Here is a 19,104-nt window from a genome sequence, read left to right as displayed (position 1 = left end):
TCAGTGATGAGTGACAACTTTGTCAGTGATGAGTGACAACTTTGTCAGTGATGAGTGACAACTTTGTCAGTGATGAGTGACAACTTTGTCAGTGATGAGTGACAACTTTGTCAGTGATGAGTGACAACTTTGTCAGTGATGAGTGACAACTTTGTCAGTGATGAGTGACAACTTTGTCAGTGATGAGTGACAACTTTGTCAGTGATGAGTGACAACTTTGTCAGTGATGAGTGACAACTTTGTCAGTGATGAGTGACAACTTTGTCAGTGACGAGTGACAACTTTGCCAGTCACGAGTGACAAATTCGTCAGTCAAGAATGACAAGTTCGTCAGTCATGATTGTAAACTTCGTCGTCACTATAAACAAGTTCCTCAGTCGCCACTGGCGGTGTTGGTCCCAGGGAGGGCGGCGCCCCGGTCGCAGGTAGAGTGCGATTTACATGCGCCACGGAATCGACTGCATTGGGATATTTACATCCATCGTGGAATCGCTCCCACGAGCTCATGGAACTTTATTATTCGCACGTTCGTATCGAGAGTTCACATCTAAGTCTGACAGTCCCTACATTTTCGTGCGACGGTTTCTACATCCTCGTCTGACGTTCGCTATAAACTCACCTTTCCAGACGTCGCCGCGGCCGCGGCCGCGCATTTCGTTGCTTTCTGCCCTGAGTCTGCGCTGATTCGGCGCAAATTTAAACCGGTTTTCGGCGCTTGCGTTGCCGTTGGTGCAATTTTTTTCGATAATATATGATTTACACGGAAATTTATTTATCCTGTTAACGAATTCGTTGATAATTGAATTCCTCGTGTTTCTTTGTGTAACAAAATGTTGTGGAATGATACACGCGTCCTTTTTTAAAGGCAGTTGATATATTTTTATTTTTATTTCCCCCACAGCATCAGTACGGGCGTTTTGAATCCCCCCTCCACAACCCATCAATGAACCCCAGCGATGGGAGCAGCGTGGGGGAGGGCGGCTCCCCCTCACACCCCCACCACGCGCCTCCACAGCACTCCATGGGGGGACATCCCAACTCCATGTACCAGCACCAGGTAGACAACATAATATCAATATATATCATAAGTGAATTACTATGTATACACATTTAGACTGCATCATTTGCCAATTATTTTCTTCAAAGTGGACTAAAACTCATATCGTGTAAATAATTTCGGGATGGATTCAAGTAGTTTTTATTAAAATTTAGTGATCCTGATAATGTCGAAAGAAAACATTTCTACAAGTCGTTGATATTTTTGCAGGGCCACCACAATGTTGACCACCACGGCAACAACCCCCACTTTCCCCCCCAGCAAATGTATATCCCTTCCATCGCTGGACAAGTCCCCACAACTGCGTAAGTTTTACGCTGAATTGGAAATTTACGAACATTTTATTTTATTTTGGATCCTCTTGTTGTTGAATCTAGTATCATAATTTCTAATGAGGGAAAATGCATGAGATTTAAGACATTTTTCAATGTCGATTTTTGAACGGAGTCGCTATGGGCACCAAGATTGCAGCAGTGAGCTTGAGGTTCAAGCTCCACTAGCTGTAAAAATTATGCTTTTTATTTTGGATCCTCTTGTTGTTGAATCTAGTATCATAATTTCTATTGAGGGAAAATGCATGAGATTTAAGACATTTTTCAATGTCGATTTTTTTAACGGAGTCGCTATGGGTGTTACGTTTGCTAGTCGTATGACTTCAAAGTCCAAGCTAGCTAAGGATGAAGATGGGCAGAGACGAGACTATAAGTTCGGGGAACTGTATTTGGTGGAATCTGCTTTACAACTGAAGTATAAAAGGCTTGCTGGCCTCACATGACCTACTATTGACAGCATAGTAGTTCTATTCTAATTTGTTCAATACGTAAACACGTAACAATGGGCACCAAGATTGGAGCAGTGAGTTTGAGGTTCAAGCTCCACTAGCTGTAAAAATTATGCTATGTTTCGAATGGGCCAGGCTAAGTCCACTTTATAAAAAATAAATAGCGTCAATAATTCAAACCGCATAATTATATATTTTAATATAATTGTATTTAAAAAAATCCACCTTCCAATTTATGAAGTCCCACCGAGGCACCTAAATCACCACCATCTCATAAAAAATCCTTCGATACACTCCTAAACTACTTTGATCTATTTAGAAAGCCAGGCTTTTGAAAAGCTTTTTGAGATGCGTAACAAAATAGTTTGACAATATATATATATTTTTTTTGTCACAGTCATTTTAACGCCTAGCTGTATAGTTATAAAGACTGCTGGGTAGTCATGTCAGTCTCGAGTTTAGCGGGTACTTCAATGTTGCGAAACAGCTGAGAGCCGGCGGGAGCATCAAATTTAGGACAAATTTATTGTAAAAGGAAGGCCAAGTTTCGGAAAATATACGATAAATAAAATATGAATTTCAATTTATGGAAGTATAGATAACTATTTTATGTGAGCGTATTTGTTGTCACATTAACCGTCACAAGGCTAATCATTTCAACGGTCATCTGATTCTGATACATGCGTAGGCCGAGCCGCCGAAGGCGCAGCCATTTTACTATATCATTTATCTGAATCTGATAATCTGACTCAGTGACTCAGTCAAATTTAGTTGAAGTTGATTCAAAATAATCCAATTGTGAACAAAAGTTCTTAAATTTGCCAATTGGTCCAGTAACTCCAGTTTGCTCTAATCTTTTTATGCGATGATTGCATTGATTGGTGCAGACAAATGACTTCACAATTTCACATAATGACACATTATGTCGTTATTCAATTACTTTTTTGCAGTTAAGAAAACTCAAAATGAAATCTACCAAATTATAAAATTAAAAAGATGTTAAACTTCAGAGTTAGTAGCTTGGGATACATCAATAAATAAACTTTTCAAGCCATGATTAGTTATTAGAGCTGGCACAATAGGCTAACACAATTTTTGGAGCCACAACTTACACAGAATTGGATTTTTCCTACTTGCTTCTGAAATTTTGCAGCTCCAAAGTGACAAAATTTGATACATTTGGAATCTCGTGGTCCAATTGTGAACTTTTGTTAACAATTAGACTGAATTAGTAGATAGGAGGTAATTCATCTGGTGTAAATCTAGCGGTTTTGGAAATGGCGGGAAAGCTCTAGTTGCAGCCCCAAAGGTAGATGTTTTCCATGCTTGCTTACAGAGTTACAGTTAGGCCTAGCTACATGACTAACATGATTCCTATTTCCTGCGGATGCAGAGTCCAGAGTGCAGAAGTGCAGCAGAACTGCATAACATTGATGAATTATCTCATAGCTATCAACTTGTTCATCAAAGATCTCCATCTAGCTGCAAGATACCAAATTTATGAGGAATATTTCTCATTTTAGCATGATTAGATACTTCCTAAATAATAGTAATATTAAAATTTCATGGCTTCTGAATGACATATTTTTAATAAATGTGAAATCTATAAATTCAACAGTGCCACTCTAGTACTCTAGATTCTAGAATATTGAGCTGAAATTTCTAAATATCATGGGTTTAAACTGCTTTTATAGACAATTTTTAAAAATTTTTAGGCAAAAGTTTGCCATTTTTATTATTGAGTGTGAATAAAATTTGGCACAGTGTAATAGCCATAATCCCAATGAGAACAGGTGAAATTGAATCATTTGAAGTGATGCATGTTACGGTGTTAGTTTGCAGGTGCAGAATGTGTTTTCCCTCTGACTCTAATGAGTTATGTCTGCACTCTGCTGACTACATAGAGTTTTCCTGCCATATTTGAAGCTGCAAAGTGCAAGATTCCTAATAGAGTAACTACTGACTAGACAAATTACCTCCAATATACTTGTTAACTATAGTACATGAATTGTCCTTGTTCAATTCCTCAGTTACTTATGTTAGTTCTAAAATGATATCAATGACATGAAAAATGATAATGACTTACTTTCATGATCATTGGTTTCTCATCCAGTCAGCCATTTTTCTAGCTCTTGAGGTCAGACCTTTCACTCCTTTGTTTCTCTTTTACCTCAGGCATGGAATATATCCACTTTGCAAGCCGCCTATGGATTTTCCAAGCCATGGTTTTATGGGTTTGACAGCCATAATTCCATTTCTTAAAGGTGTGATTCCATTTTTTGAGCCTTTAATTCCATATCTTGGCCATGAAAAGCTACTTGTGAGTTGCGAACTTATTTACAAAGTCCCTGCACATGTTACCCCAAGTCTCTGATTTTACCCTAAAACAGTCAAGCAGCAACAATAACATTTGTTTTTACTGTAAGCTGAACACATGTTAATGCAGTCTGACTGCTCTGACGTGACCGCAACTATGCGCAATCTTCAATGAAAGGTTTATGTTGACTTCTTATCATTACAATGACTACGTTCTGCAGGATATTTTGGCGGACCATTATTAAGTAATGCGGATTGCGGAAGTTGAATTTTATGAAATGACATGTTTGCAAAGTGCAAACTGCAATTTTTTTTCAATCAAACAAAGATACATGACAGTAGAGCCACAAGATTTGATACGTACCTATGAAAATTATAGGATGTTAGAGCCACAATATTTCAGAAAAAAAGTAGGACTTTTCACAACCTGGTGTCATGTGAATATGTTTGGAAAAGATTGGGTTAGATTCATGTGAGCTATTGATAAGTTTTCAGTAAGTTGAAAAAACCTTTCATTCTGCAGAAGTTTTTATTTATTTATATTGAGAAATTAGGTTTTCTCAGAAAAACAAAGTGTCAGGATTATCAATTTAAATTGATTAGTTTTATGCAATGGAGTACCAAGATGCATCTGCTCCAGTTACAATGAACAGGTAGCTGCCAACAGGTTAAAATCAATTTTCATTCCATGCTGTTTCAGTTTTCATTCCATGCTGGAAGCCATTTATTAATGCTACATATATCTTCATTTTCTGAAAAATTTGTATAAGTTGTTGTTTTTATCATTATTTCCTGATGTGATTTGCTAATTTGTTGTGACTTAGTGTTAAATTTTAATTTCTCCAGTTTCTAATGTTCTGTTCTTTTTGTTTTATTCTTGTGAATCTTTTGCACTTCTGTGACCCGCTTTTTGCCATACTTTTCCATGCAGTAAAAATATCCCTAACATTTTTTATGTCATGTCAAGTTACACCATAATGAATGCAAATTCTCCTTCTATTGCTATTTATTCCCTCCAGCGTGTTTTGCTTCTTTTTATCAAAGCAACTATATATACCTTTAGGTTTATGTTATATTATAAATTATAGCATAAATCTGCACTTCTGTTTGGCTTGAAACATTTGTGTGAAGTTAATAATTCTTGGCATTCAAATTCAAAATGGTTCTTCCCTATTTAATATTATATTCCTACATTTTGTTCCTTATTATTTTTAGGCTTCTTGCCAGCTTCATTGTAGTCTTGTTAAAAGCATCCTATTTGTTACCTGGCATAATTATATTTTTATGCTGAATTCAACTGAATCCAATTGAATCTAATTTCACCAGTATGTTGCCACATGGCTACTTGCATGGCCAGTCCTCTCAGAATTACACCCTGGCTTGGTGAGTTTTCTTACCAAATTCCTGCATCAAACCAGTGAATTTCAAAGTTAAACTTGCTGTTTGCATGATATCTAAATTACCATTTGTAACAAATTTTTTAATGCAATAAATGTGCATATTGAATGAGCCTATGTTTCAATTATGGCTTGGTGAGTTTTAAGTTCCACTTACCTGGATTATGATTATTTTGCACCCAGGGACCTTTATTAAATTGTGAGAAAATATAAAAAATTGACCTGGCTGGTTCTAACCTCTGTAGGAAGGTGTTTAGCAATATAATGCAGTGTTTTATACACACCTAGCATTAACCCTAGCCTAATGAACTTGAAAATTGTTTAGAATATCCAGTAATGTAGTTCATTCATTTTTGCATTTGTTTCTTCTAGTACAAACTTATTACAGAGTACAAAAAATAATTTTGTCTGGATTTCCAACCCCTGTCCAGTTATGTTACCAACCCTGTCCAGCTCTTGACCAAAACACGAATGTAAATGTGTTAATTAGTGCTAATTAACTTTGGGTTTATTTTCTCTTTGACTTGCAGTTATCTATGACCAGATTACAATTGCAACTGATTGAAATTTTTTATCAAGTTCATATTTACTTTGGAAGAGCATAACATTGTACTGAGGTTGTTCTTTAATACAAAATGAATAGAAACATATGCAAGAAAAGCTGTAGATCAATTAGAAATATTAAAAACCAATATATTTCATGTCATTTTGAAGAGAACAAATTTTTTTTAATAGGCAGGATGAGATTAGTATGGAAGACAAGACCTCTCATTACCTTGTGACAAAAGCTTGTAATTTCCCTGCCTTGCTTTGTTCTGCTTCATTTCTGTATTGCATGCTGTCCCGTCTTGTGTTCCTTGTTTCATTCCAATGCATTATTTTTTCATTATTCATCTCAAAATTCATGAAACAATAAAAATTGTTTCATTGATTATCTGTAGTTATTGATCAAGAGATCTCAAACCACAAAAGTTATGGCTACATCAATGCACTAAACTATGAAATATTACATTTACATGGCAAATTACTTAAAGTATCTTATTTTTCAATGCAGTAGAATTGCCAAAATTCTGAATTTCTTGACTATTATTCATAACATCTGTATTATGCTCCAAACTGACCAATCAGACAAACCTTATATCCTTTTATAGATAAATTAATCCCAGTTAATGTGACCTCTATTACTTATTGTTTCTTAAAAGGGATAATTTCTTACAATTTCTACTCCACTTGGGCAATTGTCATTATGTATAGTGTAAATTATTATTTCCTCACCCATTAAAAATCTGATGGAACTAATTTTTAGTAGTGGGTGGTTTTATAATATACTACTTGTTTGCTTTTTGACAGGGATTGTCTTTTTACCCTATTAGTTAGAAGATCATAAAAATATGTAGGTACATGTGCATGTATACATACCGTACCCATGTATAGGTATTGCAAGTTTGATTGAAGACCAGAGCATGATTTTCATTAATAATCTACTGATTTGTGTTTTCAATGTGTAGAACAAAATTTCTTGCTGGCACTGAGAGGTTTTGTTTGACATATTTGAAAAAAATTAAAAAGAAGATTATTAATAAAAGCATGCTCTGGTTTTGAATCAAACTTGCATAAAAGGAAAGCTTCTGTCAAATTATGCCAATATGTGCCTATATATATACATTATTAATTGTTCACGTGCAAAGACAATAAGTTAAAGGTATATATGCAGCTAGTCATTTTAAGTTGGTTTTTTTAGTCAATCTCACAATTGTTGTTGTATATATTTTGTATGTAGCAATTATATCTTACTTTTCAGCTCCACAAGCTACATGACACACCAGGGTATGATGTCTCCGAGCAGTCCCGTCTACTCGACCCCACACTCAATGATGGGGGGCTACTACCATCCCCCCATGGGGGGTGTCCCTTCATCCATACCCACAGAGTCACCCGTGTCTGGGGAGTCCCCATCCCCGGGGTCAGAGGATTCCAATGATGACTTGACCCGTCACAACAAGCGGCCTTCACCTGACGGGGGTGATGCCATGGCTGGTGTTGGTGCAGGACGCGGCAAGAAACCTAAACTATCCAAGAAAAATAAAAAGAAAAAAGATCCCAATGAACCTCATAAGTAAGTCTGAATTAATTGTTACATTTGTAGTATTAGTGAGTGTAGTTACATATTTATATTAAATTCTTTCTCACAAGTTAGTCATCTTCTAGACCATTTCATAATGCTTGTATATTTATTTACATTCGTTTTCACTTCTTATATAGGTACCTACATATTATACATATTTAAAGACATACGAAGTGTAGTTTCATATTTGAATTTTATTGGTGGTTGATTTTGTGATAGGCTGTCTGAATATTTTTGTGGGAGATGCAGGTGTAGGTAAAAAATACTAAATTGATGTTAAACTGCTGAAATTGTCTTATTGCAAAAATAGTTTGTTGAAAAATTATAATAAATATATTATTCTTCAAAATCTTTGCACAACAATACAATTTGAATGTTTGCCACAATTGCTGCATGACTCATGTTTACATTAACCTAATTTTCAACCTATAAATATGGTTATTTTTCTCTTGACAACAAGTTTACCAAGTCTAGTATGTTAACAGTTGTTTTTAATTTCAGGCCTGTGTCGGCATACGCGCTGTTCTTCCGTGACACCCAAGCCAACATTCGTGGCCAGAATCCCAACGCCTCTTTTGGTGAGGTGTCAAAAATTGTTGCATCGCTCTGGGATTCACTAGAAATTGACACCAAGAACGTCTACAAGAAGCGCACTGAAGTTGCCAAGAAGGAATACCTCAAACAGCTGGCAGCTTACCGTGCTACACTTGTTTCTAAGGTTAGTAAGACTATCTGATTTATATTACCATGTTATTGCTGTGAGCATCTGTACTTTTTGCCAATCTAATTTATATTACCATGTTATTGTTATGAGGCTATGAGCATTTGTCCATTGTATGTTTGTGAGCAGCAGAAACATCCAAAATAAGTATCAAAGTATTAAAGCTGATTTTTTGAGAAACTATTTGAAGCACACCTCTGTTATAAAATTAGAGTTATTTGTTTGTAATAAATTTTAATGGAATTGAAGTCAAAACAAAAAATTTGGGCTAGAATTTTTTTGTAGAATGAATATTTCTCTTTCTTTGAAATTGAAATGTTTCCCTTTGCTTATTCTTTTTTTTAAGATAATGAGTTATTTGTTTATAATGTACTATAAAAGGTATTTTTATTTGTTAATAATATACTGTATGTAAAAGTTATTTCTTACCTTGTTATTGTACAGTGCCAAACTCGAGCTTCTATTCCATTTCTTTTGTTAACAAACTTGACGTTAGTTCTCCATACTTCCCATAGTATAGATAATGAGGCTGTACATTAATTAACTTTTTCTCAGACTTATATCAAAGACTATCACTTGTTGCTACTTCTGTATTGTATCCCCGCTAAAGATCTTTAATTATGATTTTTTAATTAAAAGTTTGTTTATGCAAAATTATTTTCTTAGCTACACTATCTAAAAATTGACAAAAAATTGAGAAATTGTTGAAGGAAACTTCATGAATATCAAAGACTATAACTTCATGCTACTTCTGTATTGTATACCTGCTAAATATCTTTAATTATGATTTTTTAAATTAAAATTTGGTTTTTATTATTTTAAATTATTTTGTTAACTCCTGTATTAAAAAATAGACAATGAATTAATAAAATTGAGAAATTGTTGAAGGAAACTCCATGAAATAATAATATATAAAATGATTAACCATGAACTGACCATGCAGGGAGGCGAGGGCGACTCCAAGTATGCCAGTGGAGCCCCCGGGTTCCCCCCACACTACGCCTACAACGGGGGCGGTGCCCCCGCCACTGGGGGATATCCTGGAGGACTCAACCCCCAGATGCCACCTCAACAATCCACTATGGGTCACCCAATTCCCCCACACACTTCATCCCCTATTTGCATTTATATTATAATTAATAACGATAATATTCATTTACTATTTATTATAAATATTATTATTAATAATTTGCAATTATATTATAATTAATAATGATAATATTCATTTACCAATATTATAAATATTATTGATAATTTATATCATATATAATTTATTAAATAAGATTTTTTACTCGATTGTGTCATAAAAATAACTGTTGAATGACTTACTTCAAGTTGACTAGTGACTCGTGACTTGCATTCCATTTCAAGTGGACAAATTATAGACTTTCCCACCACTTCCGATTTAGGGAAGAATTAAGTTGCCCTGAGTAACTTTACAAGTCAGTTTGGTGAATTTTCAGTTTAAAAGTTTAATTTAGACCAGACTGAAGTCGCCAAGAAGGAATACCTCAAGCAGTTTACCGTGCTACACTTTTATGCTATATATATTAATTTAGACCATCTCTTTACTTTAGACCACTTGTTTAATATAGACCACCTGTTTACTTTACACCATCTGTTTACTTTAGACCAACTGTTTATTTTAGACCACCTGTTTACTTTACACCGTCTGTTTACTTTAGACCAACTGTTTATTTTAGACCACCTGTTTAATTTAGACCAATTTCCCCCTTTGGGCCACAGCATAGAAAGAAAAGAAGAGATATAATAGAAAAATTTAAGGTATGCAGGAATTTAAAAGAGCTCAATTGATATGAAATATCCTGATAGCATGAGATTGTTGTCTTATTATACAGGCCCAGAGTATAGCCTAAATGTTTGTGTGGCATGTGTTATGCAGCTTATTCTCAAACACACGGAATAGGAACAAAACATTTTTACACGATCTCATTACAGATATTGATTGTTTCTGCATATTCTGATATAAGTTTTGCATTGGTTGCTATTAAATGGCATTATATACTTCTTAGTAAGAATTTAATCATTATACATATGAAACAGATATAATGTAGCCTTGATATATATGAAGCTGCCACTTAACTGAACCATGTTAGGGTAGCCTAAGTTTGGCTCTAAATTGGGATTTGTTCTAAGATGTAAAAGCCTCAGCTGATATATTGTTAATAAAAACAAATGAACTTGGTATATATTGTCATATCTTGAACATGGAATAAATACAGTACGGTATGTCTTAACTTGAAACGTGTCTCAAAACTTGTTTAGATAAAATTAATATGCCTGGTTAAGATACAAATAAACAAGTCAGGATACAAGTAATAAGTCCAGTTAAGATTAAAAGAAGATATTTGTTACCATAACCTAATAATATAAGAATATATTATAAGCTATTAATGTACAGATATTATGTATTGTTAATATAAGTTGAATGTTTGTGTGCAGACCTCTCCTGGCGTAGGGTCTCCAGCCAGCACCAGCTCCTCTCCAGCCCCACCCCAGCAGACCCCACACTCCATGCACCACACTCCACACTCTCCACACCTCTACACTCAGGTATGTGCACCACACTCTCCACACCTCTACACTCAGGTATGTGCACCACACTCTCCACACTCTCCACACCTCTACACTCAGGTATGTGCACCACACTCTCCACACCTCTACACTCAGGTATGTGCACCACACTCTCCACACTCTCCACACCTCTACACTCAGGTATGTGCATCACACTCTCCACACCTCTACACTCAGGTATGTGCACCACACTCTCCACACTCTCCACACCTCTACACTCAGGTATGTGCACCACACTCTCCACACCTCTACACTCAGGTAGAGGTGTGGAGTTTAGTTCGCTTGGTTCAGCTTGAACTTTGGTGTTCACTAAAATACTTACCTACAATTTTATTTTAAATGGTCCGTTGCTGGAAGGCTTTGCGGTCACCAAACGTGACCGACCTTGAAAAAGAAGGAAATCTATTTAGTTCTTCGACTTCTTTCTTCAAATAATTATGCACTTATACGCTTGACATTCACAAAAAAAATCCTACAAATGTTTCAGTAAGATTTAACACTTTTTTTAAGGCTGTAGATTACTTTTTGGTAATTTTAAGGAAAAAAACTAGTTAAAATAACATGGACATCTCATGTTAAAGCGAAGCTACGCTGCATGATTTCAGTGGAGTAGTTGCTTATATGTTCCAATTCTTTCGCATTGAAAATTTGCATAATCTTTCAATTTTATGCTAGGTATATCTATTCAGTTCAATCTTCAATGTCTCAATTTTATGCTATATTTATTAAGTTCAATGTTTCTATTTTATGCTATGTTTATTAAGTTCAATGTTTCTATTTTATGCTATGTTTATTAAGTTTAATGTCTCAGTTAGATTCTAATGCTTAACACATGATACTTTTTACTGCTACTGCTTAATGTGTTGATGTTGATATACACGAAGTATTAACTGGAGTCTACCAATTTAAATTTTTTAATCCCTGCATTATGATGAATGATGCAAGTTTCTGCCTTAAACCTTTGGTGATATCATACACATTGTCTTGGCATGATCGTTCATTCTTCTTACTTCTTAAAGATAATATAACAATATTAACTTCGTTGCATTTTCTTAAATATTTGTATTCTACATGAGATGATAACGATATTGTTATTGTTGCAGGCTCAGCACAGCCCGCCACAACAACAACAGCAATATGCTCAACAACAACAACAACAATACCATCAAACACCTCAAGCATCTCCTGAACTACATCACCATCATCACCAACAACAACAACAACTTCAGCACCATCATCACCAGCAGCAACAACAACAACATCACTCAACTACTTTGATTAACTCATCCTCTAACTCCAACTCCCCAAACAACAACAGCAACAATAACAGCAATTTAGCCATGACTCCTTCCCCAAACAACAACAACCTCAACAACAACAACAATAACAACGTGACAAATGACAACAGCAACGGTGGTGATACAGACAACAACAAGACTGGCGGCTCTCAACAACAACATAGTACTGCAGTGATGAGTGTGTCGTCAACCACTGCTGGTGAGTGGGCGAGTACTGCAGCGATGAGTGTGTCGTCAACCACTGCCGGTGAGTGGGCGAGTACTGCAGCGATGAGTGTGTCGTCAACCACTGCCGGTGAGTGGGCTAGTACTGCAGTGATGAGTGTGTCGTCAACCACTGCCGGTGAGTGGGGCTAGGGGAGGGGGATCTAGTGGAGGGGGAAGGTACCTGGGGCTTGTGGAGGGGAAGTGGAGGGTGGACTGGTGGAACTAGTGCAGGGGGAACTAGTGGACAGGCAAATAGTACAGGGGTCGGTATCTGGGGCTTTATCAATGTAATAGTGGAAAGAAAACGATCTGAGATTCCCAAAAAAGAGTACTTTCTAAGGGTATGTATATATAAGCACAATGCATATACAAAATACATTTTTAATATTAGTTATTTGTTCAGAGCTGCAATGGCTCATTGGAACCATGGCTACAGGTAATGTTCTTCTGTGTTGACCAAAATGTTTTCTCAGCAAACTACTCTGGAGCGTTTTTGTAATTTATTTTTATATTCATATCTGTGTGTGAAAGATTCGTCAAAATATTGTGATTCGAACGCGCTAGATTGTGTGGATGTAATAGTAAGTGATATAGTATAAAGATAGGTGATAGACTGTAGTTAATTAGTTTTTAAACCAATGTATAAGCTTCATCATAGACTATATTTGAATAGTTTTGAAGTGAATGTACAAACATGCATGTCATTAACAAGACTTGCCTGGTTGCAGGGATGTGTTCAGCACGTGGGTCGCTGGCAACCAGTCCAACGCGTCCGGCTACCCTGCGCCTGTGAAATAAAACGGCCCGAGTGGAATAAACGGCCCATTGTGAAATAAACGGCCCGACTGTGAAATAAAACAGTCCGACTGTGAAATAAACGGTCCGACTGTGAAATAAAATGGACCGACTGTGAAATAAAACGGACCGACTGTGAACTAAAACGGTCCGACTGTGAACTAAAACAGTCAGACTGTGAAATAAAACGGACCGACTATGAAATAAAGCGGCCCGTCGGTTCTTCGCGCCGTGCTCTCTAACGAATCATAACTTAGTACAATTATTTCCTACATAAGAATTAGGCTGGTGTAACTTCTTCTAATTATACCAAAAGAATTGTATTAGTTTCCGGCAACAATTATAATGGTTTCTCTTCGTCTTGTGCCTCTTCACTTGACAAAGAATTGCAGATTAGTGTCTGAAGTGTACGACTGAAGAGGCTCATTTGATGCTTGTATAGCTTTTAATTTGTATTGTTATTTGTTCATTGTAATTACAAAATTTATTAGTTAGCTACATCTAGTGTGTTCACAATTCATGGAGCAAAATGCCGGGATCCTGGTAGAATATTCAGAATGAGAGTCCAAACTATGAGGTAGAAACTCGGGCTTTGGTATGCAAGTTTGTGGGTACGACCGAGGTACAATAGTGGACTGGAATGGCGTTGGTCTTCTTTGGGACGATGATGGCTGCTGGATTAGTAGAGGTATTTGTGTTATTATTGTTACAATTGCTGACTTCTGATTGTTCATTCTATCTAATTTATGTCTATCAGTGCATCGTTTTCGTAAAGCATTGATAGGTCGTGCAAGTATGGCTAGACAGACATCTTCTAATAGCCTGAAGGGGGTCACTTGGCAATCAAAGTCTATGGATATTCAGGGATGTTTATTTGGTAGGGATGAGAATTAGGTTATTTTTATCAAATGTAATTATGTTGCAGGGTTGGAATTATGTTGCTTTGATCGAATATTAGTATGTTGAAGTGGTTGAAGTGGCTTCATTGAGGGAAACCAGGAATGTGGTGGCGAAAACGCACTAAATTTGATGAGCTTGCGCAGAGCGAATTATTCCTTGGCATTTGAATGCTAGTGCACAACCCGCATGACAAACGTGCTCTCCGTGTTTGTTATTGCATTTGCATTTTCGGATGTAGCAGTCCCAGGCCACGCTCGAACAGACGCACATCGAACGCTGTTGGATGAACAAGTTCTCCTGGTTGTTCTTTGTGCTACCACTTGTAGAACGAGTTATACATGACTTATTTAATGAGTTGTATTGGTGTTTTGTGGCGGTTCTGCAGTTAAATTATTGTTATTGTTCTTGTTGTTGTTTAGACGAGCGTTTTTATTTAAACATTTGCGTCCTTTAGTTGCGCCTGCATCTTTTTTTAAGCTGTGTATAATAAGAGTTTACTGCACCGATCTTCTATTGTGAATATGTGAATTAATCTCTCGTTCTATTGTAATTACTCTGAACAATAAGCATACAATTACTACCAATAAGAGCAGCATGTGCATGAGAACCTCACAGCCCTTAGGTTTTCCTTTATCTCTAAGCCTAGGGAATATATATTTCTTTGTGTGTTTTTTTCTTTGAATTTCAAGTATTTTAGGTGAAGTGCGAAACTTGGCAGCGCTGTTTGGTGTGTCTTTTGCTGCGAGTTTAAAATGTCGTGTCTTATAATTCAAGATTTTGTATATTTGAAATAATTTCCATGATACTGTTGACGAGGGTGGCCGTGGGATGCATCTTAGAATATATTATATGTGTATAATATATTCAGTAAATATAACTGATTGTGAAATACAAGACTTTCCTGCTGACTGATCAGTTGGTTCCTCGCTGACTTGCTGTCAGTGAAGAGGTTAGGTTCAGCGAGTGACGTCAGCCGCGTACATGCAGAAAAATTAAGAGACTTTGTACAAACAACGATGCATTTTTATGCACTTGTTTGGGTCATCCTGACCCATTTTGCTCGGCAAAAAAGACGCCTCAGTGCTAAGTGTGTCACTAATGTGTATCGCTATTCGGACAATATTACCCATGCATTTTTCTGACTACCACACAGTTGCTGGTGTTGAATATGCCCTCATTAACTTTATAACGAACCATTCAATGTAATAATAGCAATTCATTGTAATTACTTTGTTTACTATTTTTGATGCTATAGTTATGGTTATATTTTCGCTTGAAAGTTGTACTATATTATATTACTGCCTGGAATGAGGTTCACAAATGTTAACACAAATGTTGATTTAGAGGAAAGTGTATGTAAAATGCGAAGCTCATGGCAGAAATTCTTGTCAAGGATTCCATGCAAGATTTTACTGACCACACTTCATGATAACCATGGTGTTGATAATGATGTTTCATCACCACACTTGGTGATAATAATGATGGTGAGATCTCAGAACGGAACTCATGAAGTCTAATGAAGGTTTGTGGTCCTGAGGTCAGCAACTGTGCAAACTTTGATAAGCTCTTAATTCTTGGAGATGTGAAGTGGACATTTTTATTGCATGGATATGAAATGTTATAATAGCATTGAAGTGAAGTTCTTATAGCATGGAGAAATGAAGTGCTATAATAGCGTGGAGTGATGAAGTGCTATAATAGCGTGGAGTGATGAAGTGAAGTGTAGCGCTATTATGACATTTGGAAGTACACCCACTTGCTCTCAGGCCTTGACAGGGAAAGTGCAGCACTTTTATCCCTGCATTTATTTCTGCATGTCACGCTGCAGTTTACCTGATAGTTCACGCTGCAGTACACCTCCCAGTGCTGAGGAACGCTTGTATAAAGTGTACAGTAACAGCAATAACTATTCTATAGCGCCCATAGTTAAGCGTAGTCCTCAGATCTGTAGCTTAGCACCTGGGTTCGGTCACCGTACATTATAATTTATGATGGTTTCACATTTTTTCCTGTCTTTGACTCTTTGTTCAGATTTTGAAGTATAGTTATTTATTCGTGCGTGATTTAGGCTCATGGCCGATGTGTGCTGGTTTTATTTTTCCATTGATTATCTGTCATCAATATAATGCTTATCATCTGTTCTGTTATCTGATAATTTTCATCAATTTACTGTTATATTTCCATTGAATGTTTACAAACTGAGATTCCTTTTAAACTTTATGTTCATTTTGTGATTAGAGAATTGTGCTGTTGTCAACACTCGATCAGTTCAGAGTGATGTTATATTCATGCCACTCGTATTCATCATTCACCAGTGACCGTGTGAGTGTCATTCACCAGTGACCGTGTGAGTGTCATTCACCAGTGACAGCGTCAATGTCACTCGAGAGAATTTTTGGTCATTTTTTCCTCACAGGTTTTATCAAAGTTTTCAATTTTAATTGGCTTGTAATGCGTTGCAACTCGTACAACTCCAGTTTTTAAATTTCACGTTCGTTATTTTCAGTCTGCCACGCAGCGTAACTTTGCTTCCATGTGAAAATTTTTATTATTTATTGAGCAACTTCACTAAATATTTCATACAATTCATTATATGACTTGACCGAGTGAATAACTGAGTAACTCCGCGATGCTCACCTTGCATTTAAATTTGTTGTGACTTGTAGATTTTTTTTCATCGGATTTGAACAGCTTCTACTCGTTTGCTGAACTCAGCGAAATGAACGAGAATTTGCCCAAATAATGACCCACTTTTTGGCCTGTGAGTGAGTCATCCTGACGCAAGGGTGGCCGACCAAAGGGTGTATATATCTGTGCTACGTCCGCTCTATGAAGAAAGTGTGTTACTATTTGGACAATATGCCTGTTAATTATCTGAGTGCTGGTTCACTTTGTTGGAATCATAGTTCGCACTAATCACCATCACTAGCGGGTAATACGTTGACTAGTACCTTCACTAGCGGGTAATATGTTGGGTGACTAGTACCATCACTAGCGGGGTACGTAGTGGCAGGTAATTCTGTACATAGCACCTAGACTAAGATATTTACGGTAGAGCAGGTCTGGCATACACAACTTCATTTCTATTGTGTGATGTATAGCGTACGTATTCCGACACGAATGTATGCTGTATATTCCTACATGAATATATGCTGTATATTCCTACATGAATATATGCTGTATATTCCTACACGAATGTATGCTGTATATTCCTACATGAACATGGCACTTAATCTTTTGTGTTGAATATTGTCATGAACCAGCACACTCTGAGAAATGAATGGGAATTGTCCAAATGTCGATGTAATATTTGCTATTGCTGAGGACGTCTCGACTCACTTGGGCCCGGCACAAGGGCGTGTCAGTGATAAATACGGAGAGCGTGTCACAATATGGACAACACGACACATTCATTCCTGTGAGTGCTGCAATGGTTGCCTGACGATGAAATATTCTATCTTTATAATATAAATTCATCGAATTGTATTTGATTTATATATGAAATAAAGGCCCGCGGTTAACTGCCGTGTTTTGTACAGCCTTTAACTTGTAAAATGTTAGCGTGGTCGACGAATTCAACACCCAGAGAAATAAGAGAAACTTCGTCTAAATAACGATGCACTTTTTCAGTTGCGTGGGTCATCCTGACACAGTTTGGTCCGAGAAAATAGTCGTAGTTATGCTACGTGTGGGAAGTGTGTCACTATTTTGGACAATACGTTCCATTAATTTTTTTCAAGTGAAGTGTTAACACAACGTGGCTTTAGTGTTTTGTACAGCCTTTAACTTGAAAAATGTTAGCGTGGTCGACGAATTAAACACCCAGAGAAATAAGCGAGACTTTGTCTAAATAACGATGCACTTTTTCAGTTGCGTGGGTCATCCTGACACAGTTTGGTCCGAGAAAATAGTCGTAGTTATGCTACGTGTGGGAAGTGTGTCACTATTTTGGACAATACGTTCCATTAATTTTTTTCAAGTGAAGTGTTAACACAACGTGGCTTTAGTGTTCGTCACCGCGATGATGTGCTGCGTTGTTAAACCATTTCTTCCCTGACTTGTTCACATTCTAAAATTCCTGTAAATAAAACTCGAAATAAAATTGCATAATCACGCATACTTCTTCAATAACCTGCCTTTGTACTGTGGACTGTTAATTAGACCCTGTCTATGGGGTCTGTTGCGTGGTGTGACTGGGGTCTGTTGAGGCGCTTTTTCAGTTGATTTAATTAATTATAATCAATTCACATGGCCGCAACTGGGCCAATTTCGGGCAGTTCTACCCCCGCCTAGACCATGGGCCGGTCTATCAAGAATAGTTACGAATTAGTAACCCGTAACATAGCCCACCAATTGGTCGTAACTTCTATTGGCCGCTCCTCTGGCGACTTTTTTACTCAAAACAAGAATTCTAGTCGTTTTTACATGGTAAATAATGAGCTGCACGTGATTCAAGACTTATATTACTGGGAATTTCGTTCATTTACATCAATGTCGCTTGTTAATACGTGAAGAAAAAGAGTAGTGAAATATCATAGAAGTAATGGATTCACTTGTTTACGATTTACTCATTTTAAACTCGGCATTCAGATGAGAAGTCTGTGGTATTGATTCCGTTTTAAGGCTTGATGCATATTTTATTCGTTGATAAAATTTAACATAACCACCTAGGTTGTATAACAAAAAATCGTGTTGCGTTGCGGATGCTAATTTGCGATCAATCAAACTTCGGAAATCGGAAGCACGGTTGAATTAATACAATCGGAAGTGCCTCATTTCGAGACTTCATTATCTGTTGTTTATATCAGATTTAAAGCATGCCGCGCACTCTACAGCATTAAAGAAGCCACTTTCAAAGAGATATTTTTTCTTTCAAAGATAAGAAGCTACGAAAATGTCCTATATAGTCGTA

The 19,104-nt window shown here is 36.7% G+C and overlaps 1 protein-coding gene across 1 annotated transcript; it reads left to right on the top strand.

Annotated features, from left to right (window-relative positions):
• Positions 1-900: 900 nt before the first annotated feature.
• LOC108671125 (TOX high mobility group box family member 4) lies at positions 901-17,143 on the top strand. Its single transcript, XM_018158602.2, has 8 exons — positions 901-1,057; positions 1,268-1,362; positions 7,353-7,667; positions 8,178-8,394; positions 9,341-9,518; positions 10,861-11,214; positions 12,495-12,537; positions 13,226-17,143. The coding sequence occupies exons 1-8, from the start codon at positions 944-946 to the stop codon at positions 13,293-13,295; spliced, it is 1,386 nt and encodes a 461-aa protein (XP_018014091.2). The 5' UTR covers positions 901-943; the 3' UTR covers positions 13,296-17,143.
• Positions 17,144-19,104: the final 1,961 nt, after the last annotated feature.

The sequence above is a fragment of the Hyalella azteca genome, unplaced genomic scaffold (genome assembly GCF_000764305.2).
Source record: "Hyalella azteca isolate HAZT.00-mixed unplaced genomic scaffold, Hazt_2.0.2 contig915, whole genome shotgun sequence".
In the NCBI taxonomy this organism is placed as follows: domain Eukaryota; kingdom Metazoa; phylum Arthropoda; class Malacostraca; order Amphipoda; family Hyalellidae; genus Hyalella; species Hyalella azteca.
The sequence above is the reverse complement of the archived record's forward strand: the minus strand, read 5'-3'. Positions and strand labels throughout refer to the sequence as shown.